At 43.7% G+C, this 19,630-nt stretch overlaps 1 protein-coding gene across 1 annotated transcript in view; it reads left to right on the forward strand.

Annotated features, from left to right (window-relative positions):
- elovl2 (ELOVL fatty acid elongase 2) overlaps positions 1-2,135 on the forward strand; it is a 174,121-nt gene extending 171,986 nt beyond the window's left edge. Inside the window, exons 7-8 of the mRNA XM_078228631.1 lie at positions 751-885; positions 1,368-2,135. Of these exons, the coding sequence (XP_078084757.1) occupies positions 751-885; positions 1,368-1,487 (255 nt within the window). The 3' untranslated portion in view covers positions 1,488-2,135. The remainder of the gene's footprint in view (positions 1-750; positions 886-1,367) is intronic.
- The last annotated feature ends 17,495 nt before the right edge of the window (positions 2,136-19,630 follow it).

Here is a 19,630-nt window from a genome sequence, read left to right on the forward strand (position 1 = left end):
CATTCAAGGACAAGTGTAGGAAAATGAGATTAGTGTGACTTAAGTGGTAATTATTGTCGGTGCAGACCCAATGGGCCAAAGGGCCTTTTCTGCACTGTATGATTCTATGACTCTTATGACATTAACCCTATATGTGTCAGACCCTTATACTATATTAATCTTTTGTAATTTTATGCTTTACTTACACTACTTTCATTGATACCCATATATCATCAACAAATTTGGATATGTAACTTCCTATTGCATCAGGTTAATTGGCCATGCTAAATTTCCCCATAGTGTCAGGGGATAAGCAGGGTAAATGTGGGGTTACAGGGATAGGGCCTGGGTGGGATTGTGGTGGATGCAGGCTTGATGGGCCAAATGGCCTCCTTCTGCACTGTAGGGATTCTATAATTCTATGATCTAAGTTTATAGTAAATACAGTGAACAGTTGAGACACAATATAGATAATTGTAGAACACCATTATTCATATTATCCTTATTCTGCCTCCTGCCACTCAGCTAATTTCATAACCAGGTGAAAGATTTGCCTTCAATTCCATGACTTCAGCTTTAGTTAACAGTCTCTCAGTCAAGGAACTTTATCAAATGCCAAAAGACATTCCCGTCACTACTTCAGTTACTTCTTCAAAAATTTCAGTCAGGTTCAACAGACATGACAAATTTCTTCACAATGTTCGATTTTCTTCATTTAAATTATGCCATTTTTTGTCTATTAAATTATGCCATTTTGGCTTTTTCTTTCAGGTACAGTTTGTGCTTACAATTATCCACACGCTCAGTGCAGCAGTAAAACCATGTGGATTCCCACTTGGCTGCTTGATGTTCCAGTCATCCTATATGATCACACTGGTCATCCTGTTTATAAACTTTTACAGAAAGGTAAGAGAAAATGTGTTGTCAAAACTTGTCTATGGAAGGGGAAATATAAATTGTAACATTTATTTCTTATTCTCTCAATGCACCCTCCACCTCCAGTGCGATTATTCAGCTTCTAAGTGTGACATCATTAAATATTTTCCTCAAATGAATAATGACATCCTGATTAACTGAAAGCCAGGCAACTTGACATCTCCGATGTCAGAAACAAAGGGCTGAATTTTACACGGGATATCATGATAAAAAGTGAATCCTGAGCCTGTACTTGCCGGCAATGGTACCTTTTCCATTGGAGCGACCAGCTGTTGTCACACACGTAACAAAGGATTGAAATCTGTAAACCAATTTAAACGTGATCAACAACTCATTTGCTCCTTAGCTAGAAGTGTTTTTATTTATTTTAAAGCAGGTAATTCAATGCCATCATTAGGATTTGTTTCTAAAACATGTTGAAACTAAAATATTCCCTGCTACTTTTTCTACAGACATACAGAAAAGCAGCCCAGCGGGATGAAAAATCTACTGATCTGAAAGATATAAGGAATGGTTATTATAATGGCTATGCAAAGACCATTAATGGCAGCATATCCAAGAAGATAGATTAATTTCTTTAACACATGAAAAGCATCTGAGTACTGATAGCAAGCTATATTTATATCTGTCTGTCTATTAATTTAAAGATTACAATTTTTCTGATATCCAAGTTTTCAATTTCAAAGACCAATTACCAATATATTCTATGTTTTTAAAGACACTTAATTTTTCAATTAATGTTTTACCTGAGTATAAATAAAAGTCATGTCATTGTACTAATCAGAAATGACTAATACATTTAATGGATTGGTTTCTGGGCCCAGCGTCAGGTTATAAGCCCAGAATCATAGAGGAGTTTAGCTCATCCTGGAGCAGAATTGCAAACAAATATAATTGCCTTATAATTAGTGTATTCACACAATTTTCAGTAAATATGCTTGATTATTTTCATAGGTAAATATGTTTTTACGAAACTGCCTTACTTCTGGGGTGTAGAGCTGAAATATCAACAAAATTCAAATGAGATTTTTATTTAAACTTCATCCAATTTCAAGGTTTGTTCCACCTCTCTCAAAATCCACCTTTTTACTTGCTAATTAAAATGTTTGAGTTTTATTTGTATAGTTGTTGCAAGATAAATGTAGACTTTGTACTCTACTGACTGAGTTGTTTGTATAAATCTTATAAAAAAGCCTAATAAAACCTTATGACACACCTCTAATTCAGTCCATGATTCAATAGCATTTAGCAGCACAATTTTTACAAAACTAAGCTTTTTTTTGCACACACAATGTGAATACAAAGTAAATACAACTTTGGGCAGCATGGTGGCACAATGGTTAGCACTGAGGCCTCAGGGCCAGGGACCTGGGTTCAATTCTGGCCTCAGATCACTGTCTGTGTGAAGTTTGCATGTTCTCCTCGTGTCTGTGTGGGTTTCCTCCGGGTGCTCCGGTTTCCTCCCACAGTCCAAAGATGTGCCGGTTAGGTTTATTGGCCATGCTAAATTGACCCTTAATATCAGGGGGATTAGCAGGGTAAATATGTGTGGTAATGGGGATAGGACCTGGGTGGGATTTTTGTCGGTGCTCAGTCCAGCTATCGATCATGTAAACCTTCTCTGAACTGCCTCCAATGCATTCCCATCCTTCCTTAAGTAAGACCAAAACTGCACACAATATTTGAGATGTGGTCTCATCAATGCCCTCTTGTGTCAAGGATGTGGCAGTTAGAAGCTCCTGGATAACATTGTGATCCAAGGCAAACATGTCTGCAGCAAGTATTTGCTGCTTAAGGAACATCAGCTCAGAGTAATTGAGGTGGAGGCTGAGCTTTGGATACTGTAACACATCAGGGAGGCTGAGAATTACCTGGACAGGTGCAAATTGGCATAGCACAAATTAAATTAATGAAAAAGATTGGTGTGGGCGAAGTGGGTTCCACTTCATGGAGCACGGGCATCAGTACTGGGGAATGTGGGATCTGTACCGTTGGAATGGTTTGTACCTTAACCATGCTGGATATTCTAGTGAGCTGCATTACTAGTGAAGTAGCAAGAGTTTTAAACTGAACAGTGGGGGCAAGTGATCAAATTTGGGAAAATATGGTACGCCAAAGAGTAGAGACAAGGCAAGAGAGTAAAGTAATAATATGGGAAATGATAAACGAATTGTGACAGAAAGGGACAGTATGTACAAATCTGAGTAATTCATCAGGCCAAAAAATTTAAAAGACATAACTAAAGGCTCTATCTTAATACACCTAGCATTCAAAATAAAACAGATGAACTGATAGTGCAAACAGAAATTATGATCTGATAGCCATTACTGAGACAATGGCTGCAGAATGACAGAGATTGGAACCTGAAAATAGAAACATAGAAGATAGGAGCAGGAGGACGCCATTTGGCCTTTCGAGCCTGCTCCGTCATTCATTATGATCATGGCTGATCATCCAATGCAATAGCCTAATCTTGCCTTTTCCCCATAACGTTTGATCCCAAGTGCTATATCCGTTGCCTCTTGAATACATTCAATGTTTTGGCATCAACTACTTCCACAGGCTCACCACTCTTTGGGTGAAGAAATGTCTCCTCACCTCCATCCTAAATGGTGTATCCTGAATCCTCAGACTGTGACCCCCCCCACCATTGGGAATATCTTCCCTGTATCTACCCTTTCTAGTCCTGTTAGAATTTTATAAGTCTCTGTGAGATCTCCCTCATTCGTCTGGACTCCAGCAAAAACAATCCTAACCTAGCCAATCTCTCCTCATATATCAGTCCCGCTATCCCTGGAATCAAAGAACAAAGAAAAAAGAACAATACAGCACAGGAACAGGCCCTTCGGTCCTCCAAGCCCGCGCCGCTCCCTGGTCCAAACTAGACCATCCTTTTGTATCCCTCCATTCCCACTCCGTTCATGTGGCTATCTAGGCAAGTCTTAAACGTTCCCAGTGTGTCCGCCTCCACCACCTTGCCCGGCAGCGCATTCCAGGCCCCCACCACCCTCTGTGTAAAATACGTCCTTCTGATATCCGTGTTAAACCTCCCCCCCCTCACCTTGAACCTATGACCCCTCGTGAACATCACCACCGACCTGGGAAAAAACTTCTCACCGTTCACCCTATCTATGCCTTTCATAATTTTATACACCTCTATTAGGTCATCCCTCATCCTCCGTCTTTCCAGTGAGAACAACCCCAGTTTACCCAATCTCTCCTCATAACTAAGACCTTCCATACCAGGCAACATCCTGGTAAACCTCCTCTGCACTCTCTCTAAAGCCTCCACGTCCTTCTGGTAGTGTGGCGACCAGAACTGGGCGCAGTATTCCAAATGCGGCCGAACCAACGTTCTATACAACTGCAACATCAGACCCCAGCTTTTATACTCAATGCCCCGTCCTATAAAGGCAAGCATGCCATATGCCTTATTCACGACCTTCTCCACCTGTGATGTCACCTTCAAGGATCTGTGGACTTGCACACCCAGGTCCCTCTGCGTATCTACACCCTTTATGGTTCTGCCATTTATCATATAGCTCCCCCCTACGTTAGTTCTACCAAAATGCATCACTTCGCATTTATCTGGATTGAACTCCATCTGCCATTTCTTTGCCCAAATTTCCAGCCTATCTATATCCTTCTGTAGCCTCTGACAATGTTCCTCACTATCTGCAAGTCCAGCCATTTTTGTGTCGTCCGCAAACTTACTGATCACCCCAGTTACACCTTCTTCCAGATCGTTTATATAAATCACAAACAGCAGAGGTCCCAATACAGAGCCCTGCAGAACACCACTAGTCACAGGCATCCAGCTGGAAAAAGACCCTTCCACTACCACCCTCTGTCTTCTGTGATCAAGCCAGTTCTCCACCCATCTAGCCACTTCCCCCTTTATCCCATGAGATCCAACCTTTTGCACCAACCTGCCATGAGGGACTTTGTCAAACGCTTTACTAAAGTCCATATAGACGACATCCACGGCCCTTCCCTCATCAACCATTCTAGTCACTCCTTCAAAAAACTCCACCAGGTTAGTGAGGCATGACCTCCCTCTCACAAAACCATGCTGACTATCATTAATGAGTTTATTCCTTTCTAAATGCGCATACATCCTATCTCTAAGAATCCTCTCCAACAACTTCCCTACCACGGATGTCAAGCTCACCGGCCTATAATTTCCCGGGTTACCCTTCCTACCTTTCATTGCACTCCCTTGAGATCAAGAACATCCTTCCTCAGAAAAGGAGACCAAAATTTCACACAATACTCTTGGTGTGGCCTCACCAAGGCCCTGTGTAATTGCTCCTGCACTCGAAACCTCTTGTAATGAAAAGTAGTTTATTTATTAATCACAAATAAGGCTTACATTAACACTGCAATGAAGTTATTGCGAAATTCCCCTAGTCACCATACTCTGGCAGCTGTTCGGGTCAATGCACCTAACCAGCACGTCTTTCAGACTGTGGGAGGAAGCCCACGCAAGACACAGGGAGAATGTGCAAACTCCATACAGACAGTGACCCAAGCTGGGATTCAAACTCAGGTCTCTGGTGCTGTAAGGCAACAATGCTAACCACTGTTCCACCGTGCCACCCCAACATGCCATTTGCCTTCTTTACCACCTGCTGCACCTGCATGCTTACCTTCAGTGCACAAGGACACCCAGATCCCGCTGCACACTCCCCTCTTCAGGTAGTAATCTGCCTTCTTGTTTTTGCTTTCAAAGGAGATGTGACATTTGATTTGATTTATTATTGTCACGTATTAATATACAGTGAGAAGTATTGTTTCTTGCGCACTATACAGACCAAGCGGTAGTTCATAGAGAGAGTGTGCAGAAAGCAATGTTACAGTCATAGCTAGGGTGTAGAGAAAGATCAACTTAATGCGAGGTAGGTCCATTTCAAAGTCTGATGGCAGCAGGAAAGAAGCTGTTCCTGAGTCGGTTGGTACGTGTCCTCAGACATTTGTTTATTTTTCCCGATGGAAGCAGGTGGAAGAGAATAGGGTGCTTGATCATGCTGGCTGCTTTTCTGAGGCAGCGGGAAGTGTAGACAGTGTCTGTGGATGGGAGGCTGGTTTGAGTGATGGACTGGACTTCATTCACAACCCTTTGTAGTTTATTGCAGTCTTGGGCAGAGCAGGAGTCATACTAACCAGAAAGAATGCTTTCTATGGTGTATCTGTAAAAGTTGGTGAGAGTCGTAGCGGACATGCCAAATTCCCTTAGTCTCCTGAGAAAGTAGAGGTGTGGGTGGGCTTTCTTAACTATCGTGTCGGCATGGGGGGACCAGGACAGGTTGTTGGTGATCTGGAGACCTAAAAACTTGAAGCTCTCGACCATTTCTACTTTGTCCCCATTAATGTATACAGGTCCTCTACTACGCTTCCTGAAGTCGATGGCTATCTCCTTCATTTTGATGACATTGAGGGAGAGATTATTGTCGTCGCACCAGTTCACCAGATTCTCTACCTCTTTCCTGTACTCCATCTCATCATTATTTGAGATCCGACCCACTGCGATGGTGTCATCAGCAAACATGCCAGCCACTCTATCGCACCCCCGCCCCCCACCACCCTTTGGCAAATCAGACCACAAGGCTGTGCTCCTGCCCCCGGCTTACAAACAAAAACTGAAATGGGAGAATCCGTTAAAGAAAGAAAGTCATGCAATGTTAGTCTGAGGAATCAGATGATCTCTGACAGGACTGATTAGAGTCAGTAGACTGGTCAGTATTTTAAAACTCTGTGACCAGCCTGAACGCCATTACAGTAACTGACTGCATTAGTAAGTGCGTAGGAGACTGTGTGCCAAAGAATCAAATCCATGTGTTTCCCAAGTCGAAATCATGGATGAACAGGGATATCCACTGCTTGCTGAAGTCCAGGTCTGAGGAGTTCAAGTCAGGTGACCCTGACCTATACAAGAAAGCCAGATACGATCTACAGAGATCCATCAAAGCTACCAAAAGACAGCACCGGACTAAGCTTGAGTCCCAGGCTAACCGCAGGGACTTCCGTCGGCTATGGTTAGGTCTGTAAGACATAACAAGCTACAAGATGAAGGCGTGTAAAATCGCTAGCACCAATGCACCCTCCCCAATGAGCTCAATGCATTCTATGCCTGTTTTGAGCAAGAGATCAGCAAGCGCACGCCCTCTATGCCAGAAGCCTTGGATGAACCTGCATCCGAGGTCTTAGCAGCCTTCTCGAAAGTCAACCACGGAAAGCAACTGGCCCGGGTGGGGTACTAGGACATGCACTCAGATCCTGCGCGGTCCAACTGGTGGGGGTATTCTTCGACATCTTCAAACTCCCTTTACGCCAATCTGAGGTCCCTAACTGCTTCAAGAAAATGACAAAGAAATGACAAAGGTACCAAAGAAAAGACAGGTAGCGTGCCTTCATGAGTATTGTCCGGTGGCTCTAACATGAATTGCTTCAAAAGGTTAGTCATTGCAGGACTCAATTCCAGCTTCCCAGAGTGCCTGGATTTACTACAGTTCGCCTATTGTCGCAATAGGTCCACAGCAGACGCCATCTCCCTGGCCCTGGATTGATCCTGGAACACCTGGATAACAAAGATAGCTATGTCAGATTTCTAGTTATTGACTGCCACTCAGCATCAATATGAAACTCATCTCCAAACTCCATGGCCTGGTCTCCTCCCTCTGCGATTGGATCCTGAACTTCTTAACCTTCAGCCCGCAATCAGTAAGGATAGGCAATAACATGACCTCCACAATTATCCTCAACACCGGTGCCCCACAAGACTGTGTCCTCAGCCCTTTATTATACTCCTTATACACCTATGACTGTGTGGCCAGATTCTCCTCCGACATGAAGGTTTGATTAGTGACTCCAGCATCTTGCCAATAATAGATGTTTAACAAACTGGCCTATAGTTCCCTGCCTTGAGTCTTTCTCCCTTTTTGAACAAAGGTTTCACATTGGTTGTTTTCCAATCTTCTGGTACCCTACCGGAATTTAGCGAGTTATGAAAATTTTCAACCAATGGATTCACTATCTTTGCAATCATTTCCATTAAAAAACTAGCATGCAGTTTATTGGGTCCTGGCAACTTGTCTGCTTTTAGCCACTTGAGTTTCTCTAATATTCTATCCCTTATGATTAGAATTTTTGTAAGTTCCATCATGTTATTTGAAATCAGCCCATCTGATAACTTAGGGACATTCATAGAATCAGACAGTGCAGAAGAGGCCATTCGGCCCATTGAGTCTGCATCGACACATTGGAAACACCTGAACTCCCACCTAATCCTATCTATCAGCACTTGACCTATAGCCCTGAATGTGATGCCATGCCAAGTGCTCATCCAGGTATTTTTTAAAGGATGTGAGGCAACCCGCCTCGATCACTCTCCCATGTAATGCACTCCAGACCGTCACCACCCTCTGGTATTTGCAATGTCTTCCACTGTGAAGATTGATGCAAAAACTTTATTTGGCATATCCACCATTTCTTTGTTTGCTGTTCTCAATTCACCTGCCTCATTCAGTAGAGGTCCCACATTTACCTTGGCTGCCCACTTCCTATTTATATATCCAAATAAACTCTTACTGCTTGTTTATATGCTTCATGTAAGTTTTCTCTCAAAATTCATTTTCTCCCTCCATATGAGTTTTTTAGTTTTGCTGCGGGATCCTAAAAACTTCCAGTCCCCTGGTCTACCACTATCTCTTGCCACTTTGTATATCTTGTGGTATCGCTAAAAATGACCACCTTGTGGCGTCTTTGTGCAGATGAAGTCCTGCTTCACATTGAGAATAACCTCCATTGTGTTGTATGGCACTATCACCTTGCCAAATGGGACAGACTTCAAACAGATCTAGCAACTCCAGGCTGGGCATCCATGAAGCGCTGTGGGCCATCAACAGTAGCAGAACAGCACAATCTGTAACATCCTGACCTGCCACATCCTGCACTCAACCATTGCCATTAAGCCAGGGGATCAACCCTGGTTCACTGGAGAGTGCAGGAGGGCATGCCAGGAGCAGCATCAGACATATCTAAAAATGGGGTGTCAACCTGGTGAAACTACCAAACAGGACCACACTACTAGCATGCCAAACAGCATAAACAGCAAGTGATAGATAGACCTAAGTGATCCCACAACCAATGGATCAGATCCAAGCTCTACATTTGTGAATGGTGGTGGACAATTAAACAACTCACTGGAGAAGGAGGCTCTGCAAACATCTCCATTCTCAGTAAAGGAGGAGCCCAACACATCAGTGCAAAAGATAAGGCTAAACCATTCGTAGTAATCTTCGGCCAGAAGTGCCGACTAGATGATCCATCTCTGCCTCCTCCAAAGGTCGGTGAGAAGTCTCACAACACCAGGTTAAAGTCCAACAGGTTTATTTGGTAGCAAAAGCCACTAGCTTTCGGAGCGCTGCTCCTTCATCAGGTGAGTGGGATTTCTGTTCACAAATAGGGCATATAAAGACACAAACTCAATTTACAAAATAATGGTTGGAATGCGAGTCTTTACAGGTAATCAGTCTTAAAGGTACAGACAAAGTGAGTGGAGAGAGAGTTAAGCACAGATTAAAGAGATGTGTATTGTCTCCAGCCAGGACAGTGAGATTTAGCAAGCGCAGGCAAGTTGTGGGGGGTTACAGATAGTGTGACATGAACCCAAGATCCCGGTTGAGGCCGTCCTCATGTGCAGAACTTGGCTATCAGTTTCTGCAGGAAAGGATGTCCCGAGGCATGGTACATTGGGGAGACCATGCAGATGCTACAACAACGGATGAATGAACACCGCTTGACAATCACCAGGCAAGAGTGTTCCCTTCCTGTTGGGGAACACTTCAGCAGTCACGGGCATTCAGCCTCTGATATTCGGGTAAGCATTCTCCAAGGCGGCCTTCACGACACACGACAACGCAGAGTCGCTGAGCAGAGACTGATAGCCAAGTTCTTCACTCGAGGACGGCCTCAACCGGGATCTTGGGTTCATGTCACACTATCTGTAACCCCTACGACTTGCCTGGGCTTGCAAAATCTCACTAACTGTCCTGGCTGGAGACAATACACATCTATTTAACCTGTGCTTAACCCTCTCTCCACTCATATTGTCTGTACCTTTAAGACTTGATTACCTGTAAAGACTCGCATTCCAACCATTATTTTGTAAATTGAGTTTGTGTCTTTATATGCCCTGTTTGTGAACAGAACTCCCACTCACCTGATGAAGGAGCAGTGCTCCGAAAGCTTGTGGCTTTTGCTACCAAATGAACATGTTGGACTTTAACCTGGTGTTGAGACTTCTTACTGTGCTTACCCCAGTCCAATGCCGGCATCTCCACATCATGTCCTCCAAAGGTCCCCAGCATCACAGATGCCAGTCTCCAGCCAATTTGATTCACTTTGCATGATATCATGAAATGGTTGGAGGCACAGGATACTGCAATGGCAATGGGCCCTGACAACATTCCAGCAATAGTACTGAAGACTTATGCTGCGGAACTTGTCGCTCCCCTAGTGAAGCTCTTCCAGTACAGTTACAACACTGGCATCTACCCGACAAGTGGAAAATTGCCCAGGTATGTCAAGAAGGCATATGGCATGCTTGCCTTCATCGGCCAGGGCATTGAGTTTAAAAATTGGCAAGTCATGTTGCAGCTTTATAGAACCTTAGTGAGGCCGCACTTGGAATATAGTGTTCAATTCTGGTCGCCACACTCCTAGAAGGATGTGGAGGCTTTGGAGAGGGTACAGAAAAGATTTACTAGGATGTTGCCTGGTACGGAGGGCATTAGCTATGAGGAGAGGTTGGAGAAACTTGGTTTGTTCTCACTGGAACGAAGGAGGTTGAGGAGAGACCTGATAGAAGTCTACAAGATTATGAGAGGCATGGACAGAGTGGATAGTCTGAAGCTTTTTTCCAGGGTGGAAGAGTCAATTACTTGAGGGCACAGGTTTAAGGTGCGAGGGGCAAGGTTTAAAAGAGATGTACGAGGCAGATTTTTTACACAGATATTAGTGGATGCCTGGAACTCGTTGCCGGTTGAGGTAATGGAAGCGGATACGGTAGTGACTTTTAAGGGGCGTCTTGACAAATACATGAATAGGATGGGAATAGAGGGATATGGTCCCCAGAATGGTAGGGGGTTTTAGTTAAGTCAGGCAGCATGGTCGGTGAAGGCTTGGAGGGCCGAAGGGCCTGTTCCTGTGCTGTAATTTTCTTTGTTCTTTGTATGTCCTGTACATAAAAAGCAGGACAAATCCAACCAGGCCAATTACTGCCCATCAGTCTACTCATGATCATCAGTAAAGTGATGGAAGGGGCCATCAACAGTGCTATCAAGCATCACCTGCTCAGCAATAACCTGCTCAGTGACACCCAGTTTGGGTTTCGCCAGGGGCACTCAGCTCCTGATCACATTTACAGCCTTGGTTCAAACATGGACAAAAGAGCTGAAGTCCAGAGGTGAGGTGAGAGTTACAGTACTTGACATCAAGGCCGGATCAGGGAGCCCCAGCAAATCTGGAATCAATGGGTATCAGGGGGCTAACTCTCTGCTGGTTGAAGTCATATCTGGCACATAGGAAGATGGTTGTGGAAAGTCAGTCATCTCAGCTCCAGGACATCTCTGCAGGAGTCCCTCAGGGTAGTGTCCTAGGCCCAACAATCTTCAGCTGCTTCATCAATAACCTTCCCTCCATCATAAGGTCAGAAGTGAGGATGTTTACCGATTTATGACTCCTCAGATACTGAAGCAGTCCATGTTTCAAATGCAACAAGATCTGGACAAGATCCAGGCTTGGGCTGACAAGTGGCAAGTAACATTCACGCCACACAAATTCCAGGCAATGACCATCACCAATAAAAAACAATCTAACCATTGCCCCTTGACATTCAGTGGTGTTACCATCACTGAATTTCCCCACTGTCAACGTCCTTAGGGGCTACCATTGACCAGAAACTCAACTGGACTCACCACTTAAACACAGTGGATATAAGAGCAGGTCAGAGACTACGAATGCTGCAGCGAGTAACTCACCTCCTGACTCTCCACAGTCTGTCCATCATCTACAAGGCACAAGCCAGGAATGTGATGGAATACTCCCCACTTACCTGGATGGTTGCAGCTCTAACAACACTCAAGAAACTTGACACCATCCAGGACAAAGCATTGGCAACACACCCACAAACATCCACTCCCTCCATCACTGATGCTCAGTCGCAGCAGTTACAAGATGCACTGCAGCAAATCACCAAAGATCCTTAGTAGGACCTTCCATACCCACAACCATTTTCATCTAGGCAACAGATACATGGGAACATCACTGCCTGCAAGTTCCCCTCCAAGCCATTTACCATCCTGAATTGAAAATGTATCACTGTTCCTTCACAGTTACTGGGTCAAAATGCTGGAATTCCCTCCCTAATGACATTGTGGGTCAACTCACAGCATGTGGACTGCAGTGTTTCAAGAAGGGAGTTCATCACCACCTTCTCAAGGGCAATCAAGATGGGCAATAAATGTTGGCCAGCCAGCAACATCCATGTCCCATGATTGAATTAAAAAAACCTGCTTTTCAATTGAACATTATCCTTGACCTCTTTTGTGAACCATGGATTTGGCCTCTTTCTTGTGGAATCCCTCTTTTTGATTGGGATAAAACACTTGCTGGGCAATTTGAACCAGCTGTTTGAATATCTGCCACAGCTCATCAACTGACCTGTATCTTAGCTTGTTTACCCAGTCCACCTTAGGCAACTCCTCCCTCATACCATTATAATTGCTTTTACTTAAGTTGAAGACATTGGTTGTGGACCTATGGTGTTCACCCTCAAACTACAGTTTGGAATTTATATGTTTATATGTAGATTAAAATCACCTATGTTTATTTGTCACAAACACCCAATATTTCTTGTATATTCTGTCCTACATTGTGATTAATGTCCGGGGCCTATAGACCACTCCCACTAATGACTTTTTTCACCTACTAATCCTCATCTCCTCCCAAACCGATTCTACATCCTGATCTCCTAAACCAAGGCCATCTCTAACTATTACACTGATGCCGTTCTTGATGCAGTGCTACCAGTCCACTGTTGCCCAACTTCCTATTCTTCTTGAATAAGTTATACTGCACAATATTTAGGACCCAATCCTTGTCATCATGCCATCTCTCTGTAATGGCTGTCAGGTCCTATTGATTTACTTCAATGTGCACTATCAGTTTGTTTACTTTGTTATGAATGCTACTTGCATTGAGATACAGAGCTTTTAGTTTTGTCTTTTTGTTATCTTTGTAATATCTAGTCTTGACTATTCATGTATTCTTAGGTTTTATCTCTCTGCCCCTTTCTATGATCCCTATTTCCCATATTATTAATATGGTTTCCTGCATTGAATCTATCCCTTAATTTACTACATCTACTCGAGCTTCAGCCCTCACCCTGCTTGTTTATTTTAAATTCCTGCTGCCTTTCCTGGTTATGCAATTCACCAGAACACTCGTTCTCGCACGGTACAAGTGTAGACTGTTCCAATGATACGGCCCTTACTTTCCCCTGTACCCCATGAACCGGGATCCACTTCTCTCACACCAATCTTTGAGCCACACATTAGTTTCTCTTATTTTATGTCAAGAGACATATGTCAATTTGTGCTTCTGGTAATAAACTGTGTGGAGTTTGCACATTTCCTTTCCTTCCTATTGCAAGTTCCTCTGCAGACCTGAGCTGATGTCCCAAATCTGGCACTGGGCGGGCAGCTGTCTGAACTCTCACTGTTTGCTGTCAATCTCTCCTCACTATACTGACCCTTACTGAGCTTGAATTATTGAAGTTAACTAAGGTTTTTGTCAGATTAGGGCATGGTGGCACAGTGATTAGCACTGCTGCCTCACGGCACCAAGGGCTGGAGTTCAATTCCAGCCTTGGCTGACTGTGTAGAGTTTGCACATTCTCCACATGTCTGCATGGGTTCTCTCCAGGTGCTCTGGTTTCCTCCCACTCTCCAAAGATGCCCAGGGTAGATGGATTGGGCATGCTAAATTGCCCATTTGTGTCCCAAAATGTGAAGGTTAGGGAGAATATGTGGGGTTACGGGGAAAGGGTCTGGGTAAGATGCTCTATCGGAGAGTCAGTGCAGACCTGTTGGGTCAAATGGTCTCCTTCCATACTGTAGGGATTCTACGATACTAATAATGGTGTCCTTGAAGGGATCACTATTCACTTTACAAACAAATGATCTGGGATGAGAATTGGGCCCACGATCAAAATATTCAAAAAAATGCAGTTAATAATGAAAGGTCTAAGTATTAGAGAGACAGGGAAGTAGATTGGGCAGGTAGATATTGAATGACTTAATTCAGATACATGTGAGGTAGGAAACTATAGGCTGGTTAGCTTGACCTCTTTGGTGGGGAGGTTGCTGGAATCCATTATTAAGGAGGAGATGAATGAGCATTTGGAAAGGCAAAGCTCAATCCATCATTGTCAGCATGGTTTTATGAAGGATAAGTCATGTTTGATAAACGTGCTAAAGTTCTTTGAGGACATAACCAGCAAGTTGGATAGTGGGGAACATGTGGATGTGGTATATCTGGATTTCCAGAAGGAGAAAGACTGATCAAGAAGGTGAGGTCGCAGGGGATTGGGGGTCAAGTGGATCAACTAGATTGGATTGAGGATTGGCTGACTGACAGAGAGCAGAGCATTGGGATAAATGGATCCTTCTCTGGCTGGTGAAATATAACTCGTGGGGCATCGCAGGGGTCAGTCCTCGGACCTCAACTGTTTACATTCTATATAAATGATTTGCAAGCAGGGACAGAGTGTGACATAGCAAAATTTGTGGATGATACTAAAATAGGTGGGAAAGTAGGCAGTGAAGAGGATATAAAGATTTTACAGATGGATACAGATAGCTTAGGAGAATGGACCAAAATTTGGCAGATGGAGTTTAGGTTGTCTATTTTGGCAGAAAAAATAGAAAAGCAAATTATTACCCAAATGGAAAGCAGATTCAAAATGTGTCTGTGCAGAGAGATCTGGGTGTCTATGTTCATGAATCACAAAAAGTTGATATACAGGTGCAGCATGTAATAAAAAAGCAAAAGGGATGTTGGCATTTATTGCAAAGGGACTGGAGTATAGAGTAGAGAAGTGTTGTTGCAGTTGTATAGGGTGTTGGTGAGACCACTTCTGGAGTATTGTGTCCAATTTGGTCTCTGTTATTCGAGGAAGGATGTGAGCTCTCCGCTTATTGCATCAACTTGTCGATGTCCTCTTGAAGCTTAACTTTACCCTCTTCACACTTCATAATACTTCCAAATTGTGTCATGTGTAAATGTTAAAAGGCTGTGTTTATTTGTGTTGCAACACGAGGGGGAGCACTTGCTGCACATGTACAGAGGCAGAAGTGCAGCTGGTCTCTCTTCACTTTATCCTTTGCAACTAGACAAGAGATGCAAACTGAAACCAGGTATTAAAGACTAAATTAAAACAGAATCATGCTGGAATTGCTTGTTCTTGAAAATGTCCTGTTTATTTGTCAGTATTATTAAAATTCTCATCAGAAATACATTAGGATTTTTATAGCAGTTTTTGAAGATGACATGAAAATGTACGGGCACTTCCAATCCTGCATTATTTATCATTGCTATTTTCTACAACTGGTAGTTGGGAGCTCCCAGGAAACCACGACTCGCTCTGTATAATTCTTCATCCTGGGACAATAGTCTTTATTCAATGCTTTGAATCAAAAAGAATTAATAAATCATAGAGTCCCTACGGTTCATAAGGAAGCCATTCAGCCCATTGCATCTGCACTGACTCTCTGATAGAGCATCTTACCCAGGCCCTTTACCCCTACCATATCCCCATTACCCCACACATTTTCCATGGCTAATCCAAATAAGTAGCATATCTTGGAACAATCAGGGGCAATTTAGCATGGTCAATCCATCTAACCTGCACACCTTTGTACTGTGGGAGGAAACCAGAACACCCAGAGGAAACCCATGTAGACAGGTAGAGAACATGCAAAATCCACACAGACAGTCCCAAGGTTGGAATTGAACCCGGGTCCCTGGCGCTGTGAGGCAGCAGTGCTAATCATTGTGCTGCCCTAATTTAAATAAATCATTGCTTAATGTTCCAGTCAGCAGCGACACTGGGTTTATTCCCACTCCAACAGAACTCTAAGCGTTTTCAGCTAGGTCTTCTAATCCAGTTGAAACAGAAATGGATCAGTGCAGTCTCTCCAGGTGAGCCCAGTGAGCGCAGGAGAGTCAAAGAACAAAGAACAAAGAACAATACAGCACAGGAACAGGCCCTTCGGCCCTCCAAGCCCGCGCCACTCCCCGGTCCAGGATTGAATCCTGAATCCAGGATCCCCGCCCAATTTTCCAGCCTATCTACATCCTAATATCCTATCCACCGAGCTGTCCCTCACAGCTACGATGCTTTGTTCATTACAACCTATTAACTCACCCCCACCCCCCCATTCCAGACCATGTGATCTCCAGGGAGAGGCGAAAACCCAGAGTGAAAAACCCCAGGGCCAATATGGGGAAAAAAAAAAGTCAAAGGAATGTAAGGCCACACGCACTTTTTATAGCACTAGCTGCCATACTCAGGTAAATTTTTAAGTCTCAAGCCTTTTGATGAATAATGAGATTAGTAAATGGATGAGTGAGTCAATGAAAGGGAGAGAGGGCAGTTGGGTCAGGCGGACAGTCAATTCGCTGCTCTGCACATTGGGCTATTGACTCAGAGTCATAGAGGTTTACAGCATGGAAACAGGTCCTTTGCCCAACTTGTGCATGCTGCCCTTTTTTTTTAACCCCTAAATTAGTCGCAGTTGCCTGCGTTTGGCCCATATCCCTCTGTACCCATGTAACTATCGAAACGCTTTTTAAAAGACAAAATTGTACCCACCTCTAGCAGCTTGTTCCAGACACGCACCACCGTGTGTTAAAAAAATTGCCCCTCTAGACCCTTTTGTATCTCTCCCCTTAAACCTATTCCCTATAGTTTTAGATTCCCCTACCTTTGGGAAAAGATATTGACTATCTAGCTGATCTATGCCCCTCAATGTTTTATAAACCTCGATAAGATCACCCCTCAGCCTCCTACGCTCCAAAGAAAAAAGTCCCAGTCTATCCAGCCTCTCCTTATAAATCAAACCATCAAGTCCTGGTAGCATCCGAGTAAATCTTTTCTGCACTCTTTCTAGTTTAATAATATCCTTTCTATAATAGGGTGAGCAGAACTGTACACAGTATTCCAAGTGTGGCCTTACCAGTGTCTTGGGCAACTGCAACAAAGCATCCCAACTCCTGTATTCAATGTTCTGACCAATGAAACCAAACATGCCGAATGTCTCCTTTGCCACTCTGTCCACCTGTGACTCCAATTTCGAGGAGCTATGAACCTGTACCCCGAGATCACTTTGTTCTATAACTCTCCCCAGTGCCCTACCATTAACTGAGTAAGTCCTGCCCTGGTTCAGTCTACCAAAATGAATCATCTCATATTTATCTAAATTAAACTCCATCTGCCATTCGTCAGCCCACTGGCCCAATTGATCAAGGTCCCGTTGCAATCCTAGATAACCTTCTTCACTATCCACGATGCCACCAATTTTGGTGTCATCTGCAAACTTACTAACAATGCCTCCTAAATTCTCATCCAAATCATTAATATAAATGACAATTAACAGTGGACCCAGAACCGATCCCAGGCACACCACTGGTCACAGGCCTCCAGTTTGAAAAATAACCCTCTACAACCACCCTCTGGCTTCTGTCATCAAGCTAATTTTGTCTCTATTTAGCGACCGCACCCTGGATCCCGTGAGATTTAGCCTTATGCAACAATTTACCATGCAGTACCTTGTCAAAGCCCTTGCTAAAATCCACGTAGACAACATCAACTGCACTGCCCTCGTCTACCTTCTTGGTTACCCCTTCAAAAAACTCAATCAAATTTGTGAGACATGATTTTCCACTCACAAAGCCATTCTGACTGTCCCTAATCAGTCCTTGCGTCTCTAAATGCCTGTAGATCCTATCTCTCAAAATGTCTTCTGTCAACTTACCCACTGCAGATGTGAGGCTACCGGCCTGTAGTTCTCTAGCTTTTCCCTGCAGCTCTTCTCAAACAAAGGCACAATATTTGCCACCCTCCAACCTTCAGTCACTTCACCTGTGACTATCGATGATTCAAGTATCTCTACTAGGGGACCCGCAATTTCCCCCCTAGCCTCCCACAATGCCCTGGAATGCAGTTCATCAGGTCCCAGGGATTTATTTACCTTGATGCGCTTTAAAAACTTTCAGCTCCTCCTTTTCTGTCATATGTACACTCCTCAACCATCACTATTTATTTCCCCAAGTTGCCTAACATCCATGCTTTTCTCAACAGTAAATACTGATGAGAAATATTGATTTAGGATCTCATCCATCTCTTGTGGATCCCACATAGATGACCTTGTTGATCCTCAAAAGGCCCTACTCTCTCCCTTGTTACTCTTTTGCCCTTTACGTATTTGTAGAAGCTCTTTGGATTCTCTTTTGCCTTTTCTGACTAAACAATCTTGTGTACTTTTTGCCCTCCTGATTTCTCTCAACTCTACTCCTCCACCCTCAATACTCATCAAGGGATCCACTTGATCTCAGCTGCCTATGCATGTCATACGCTTCCTTTTTCTTGACCAGGGCCTCAATATCCCAAGTCATCCAGGGTTCCTACTTCTACCAGCCTTGCCCTTCATTCTAAGAGGAATGTGCTTACCCTGATCCCTGGTTACACACTTTTGAAAGCCTCCCACTTACCAGACATCCCGTTGCCTTTCCACAGTCTCCCCCAATTAACTTCTGAAAGTTCCTGCCTGATGCCATCAAAATTGACTTTGCCCCAATTTAGAATTTTAACTTTGGGCCAGACCTATCATTCTCCATAGCTATCTTAAAACAAATGGAATTATGGTCACTGGTCCCAAAGTGATCCCTCACTAACACTTCTGTCACCTGCCCTTCCTTATTTCCCAAGAGGTCAAGTTTTGCCCCCCCCCCTTTAGTCGGGCCATTCACTGAATGACTCTTGGAATAAGAGCCCCATTAACTATTTAATAAGCTAGCTAGACTGTGCAGGAATTGGGATTTGTATGACACTGATGGGCATCAAGCACCATCAGCCACAGAGCAGGCCAGTTCACATGCACAACTGTCTTTCAATCGGCAGACGTTGGTGATTTCAAAATCCTGTCCTGTACACCCAAATCTAGGAAATGAATATTATTCCAGAAAAGCAGACTCGTGGGAAACCCCAATGTTTACTTCCTGTAACTCAGCCAACTTCTTATCCATGATGCTGCTCTCTCTTTTATTCCATGCGCTCTAACTTAGTAGCAAGGATAACCCGGGTAATTATAGGCCGGTGAGCTTGATGTCCGTGGTAGGGAAGCGGTTGGAGAAGATTGTTAGAGATAGGATATATGCGCATTTAGAACTGAATAATCTCATTAGCGATAGACAGCATGGTTTTGTATGAGGGAGGTCATGCCTCACAAAACGATTGATGAAGGAAGGGCCGTGGATGTAGTCTATATGGATTTTAGTAAAGCGTTTGACAAGGTCTCTCATGGCAGGTTGGTGCAAATGGTTAAATCTCATGGGATAAAAGGTGAGCTAGCTAGATGGGTGGAGAACTGGCTTA

The sequence above is a fragment of the Mustelus asterias genome, chromosome 2 (genome assembly GCF_964213995.1).
Source record: "Mustelus asterias chromosome 2, sMusAst1.hap1.1, whole genome shotgun sequence".
Taxonomy (NCBI): Eukaryota; Metazoa; Chordata; class Chondrichthyes; order Carcharhiniformes; family Triakidae; genus Mustelus; species Mustelus asterias.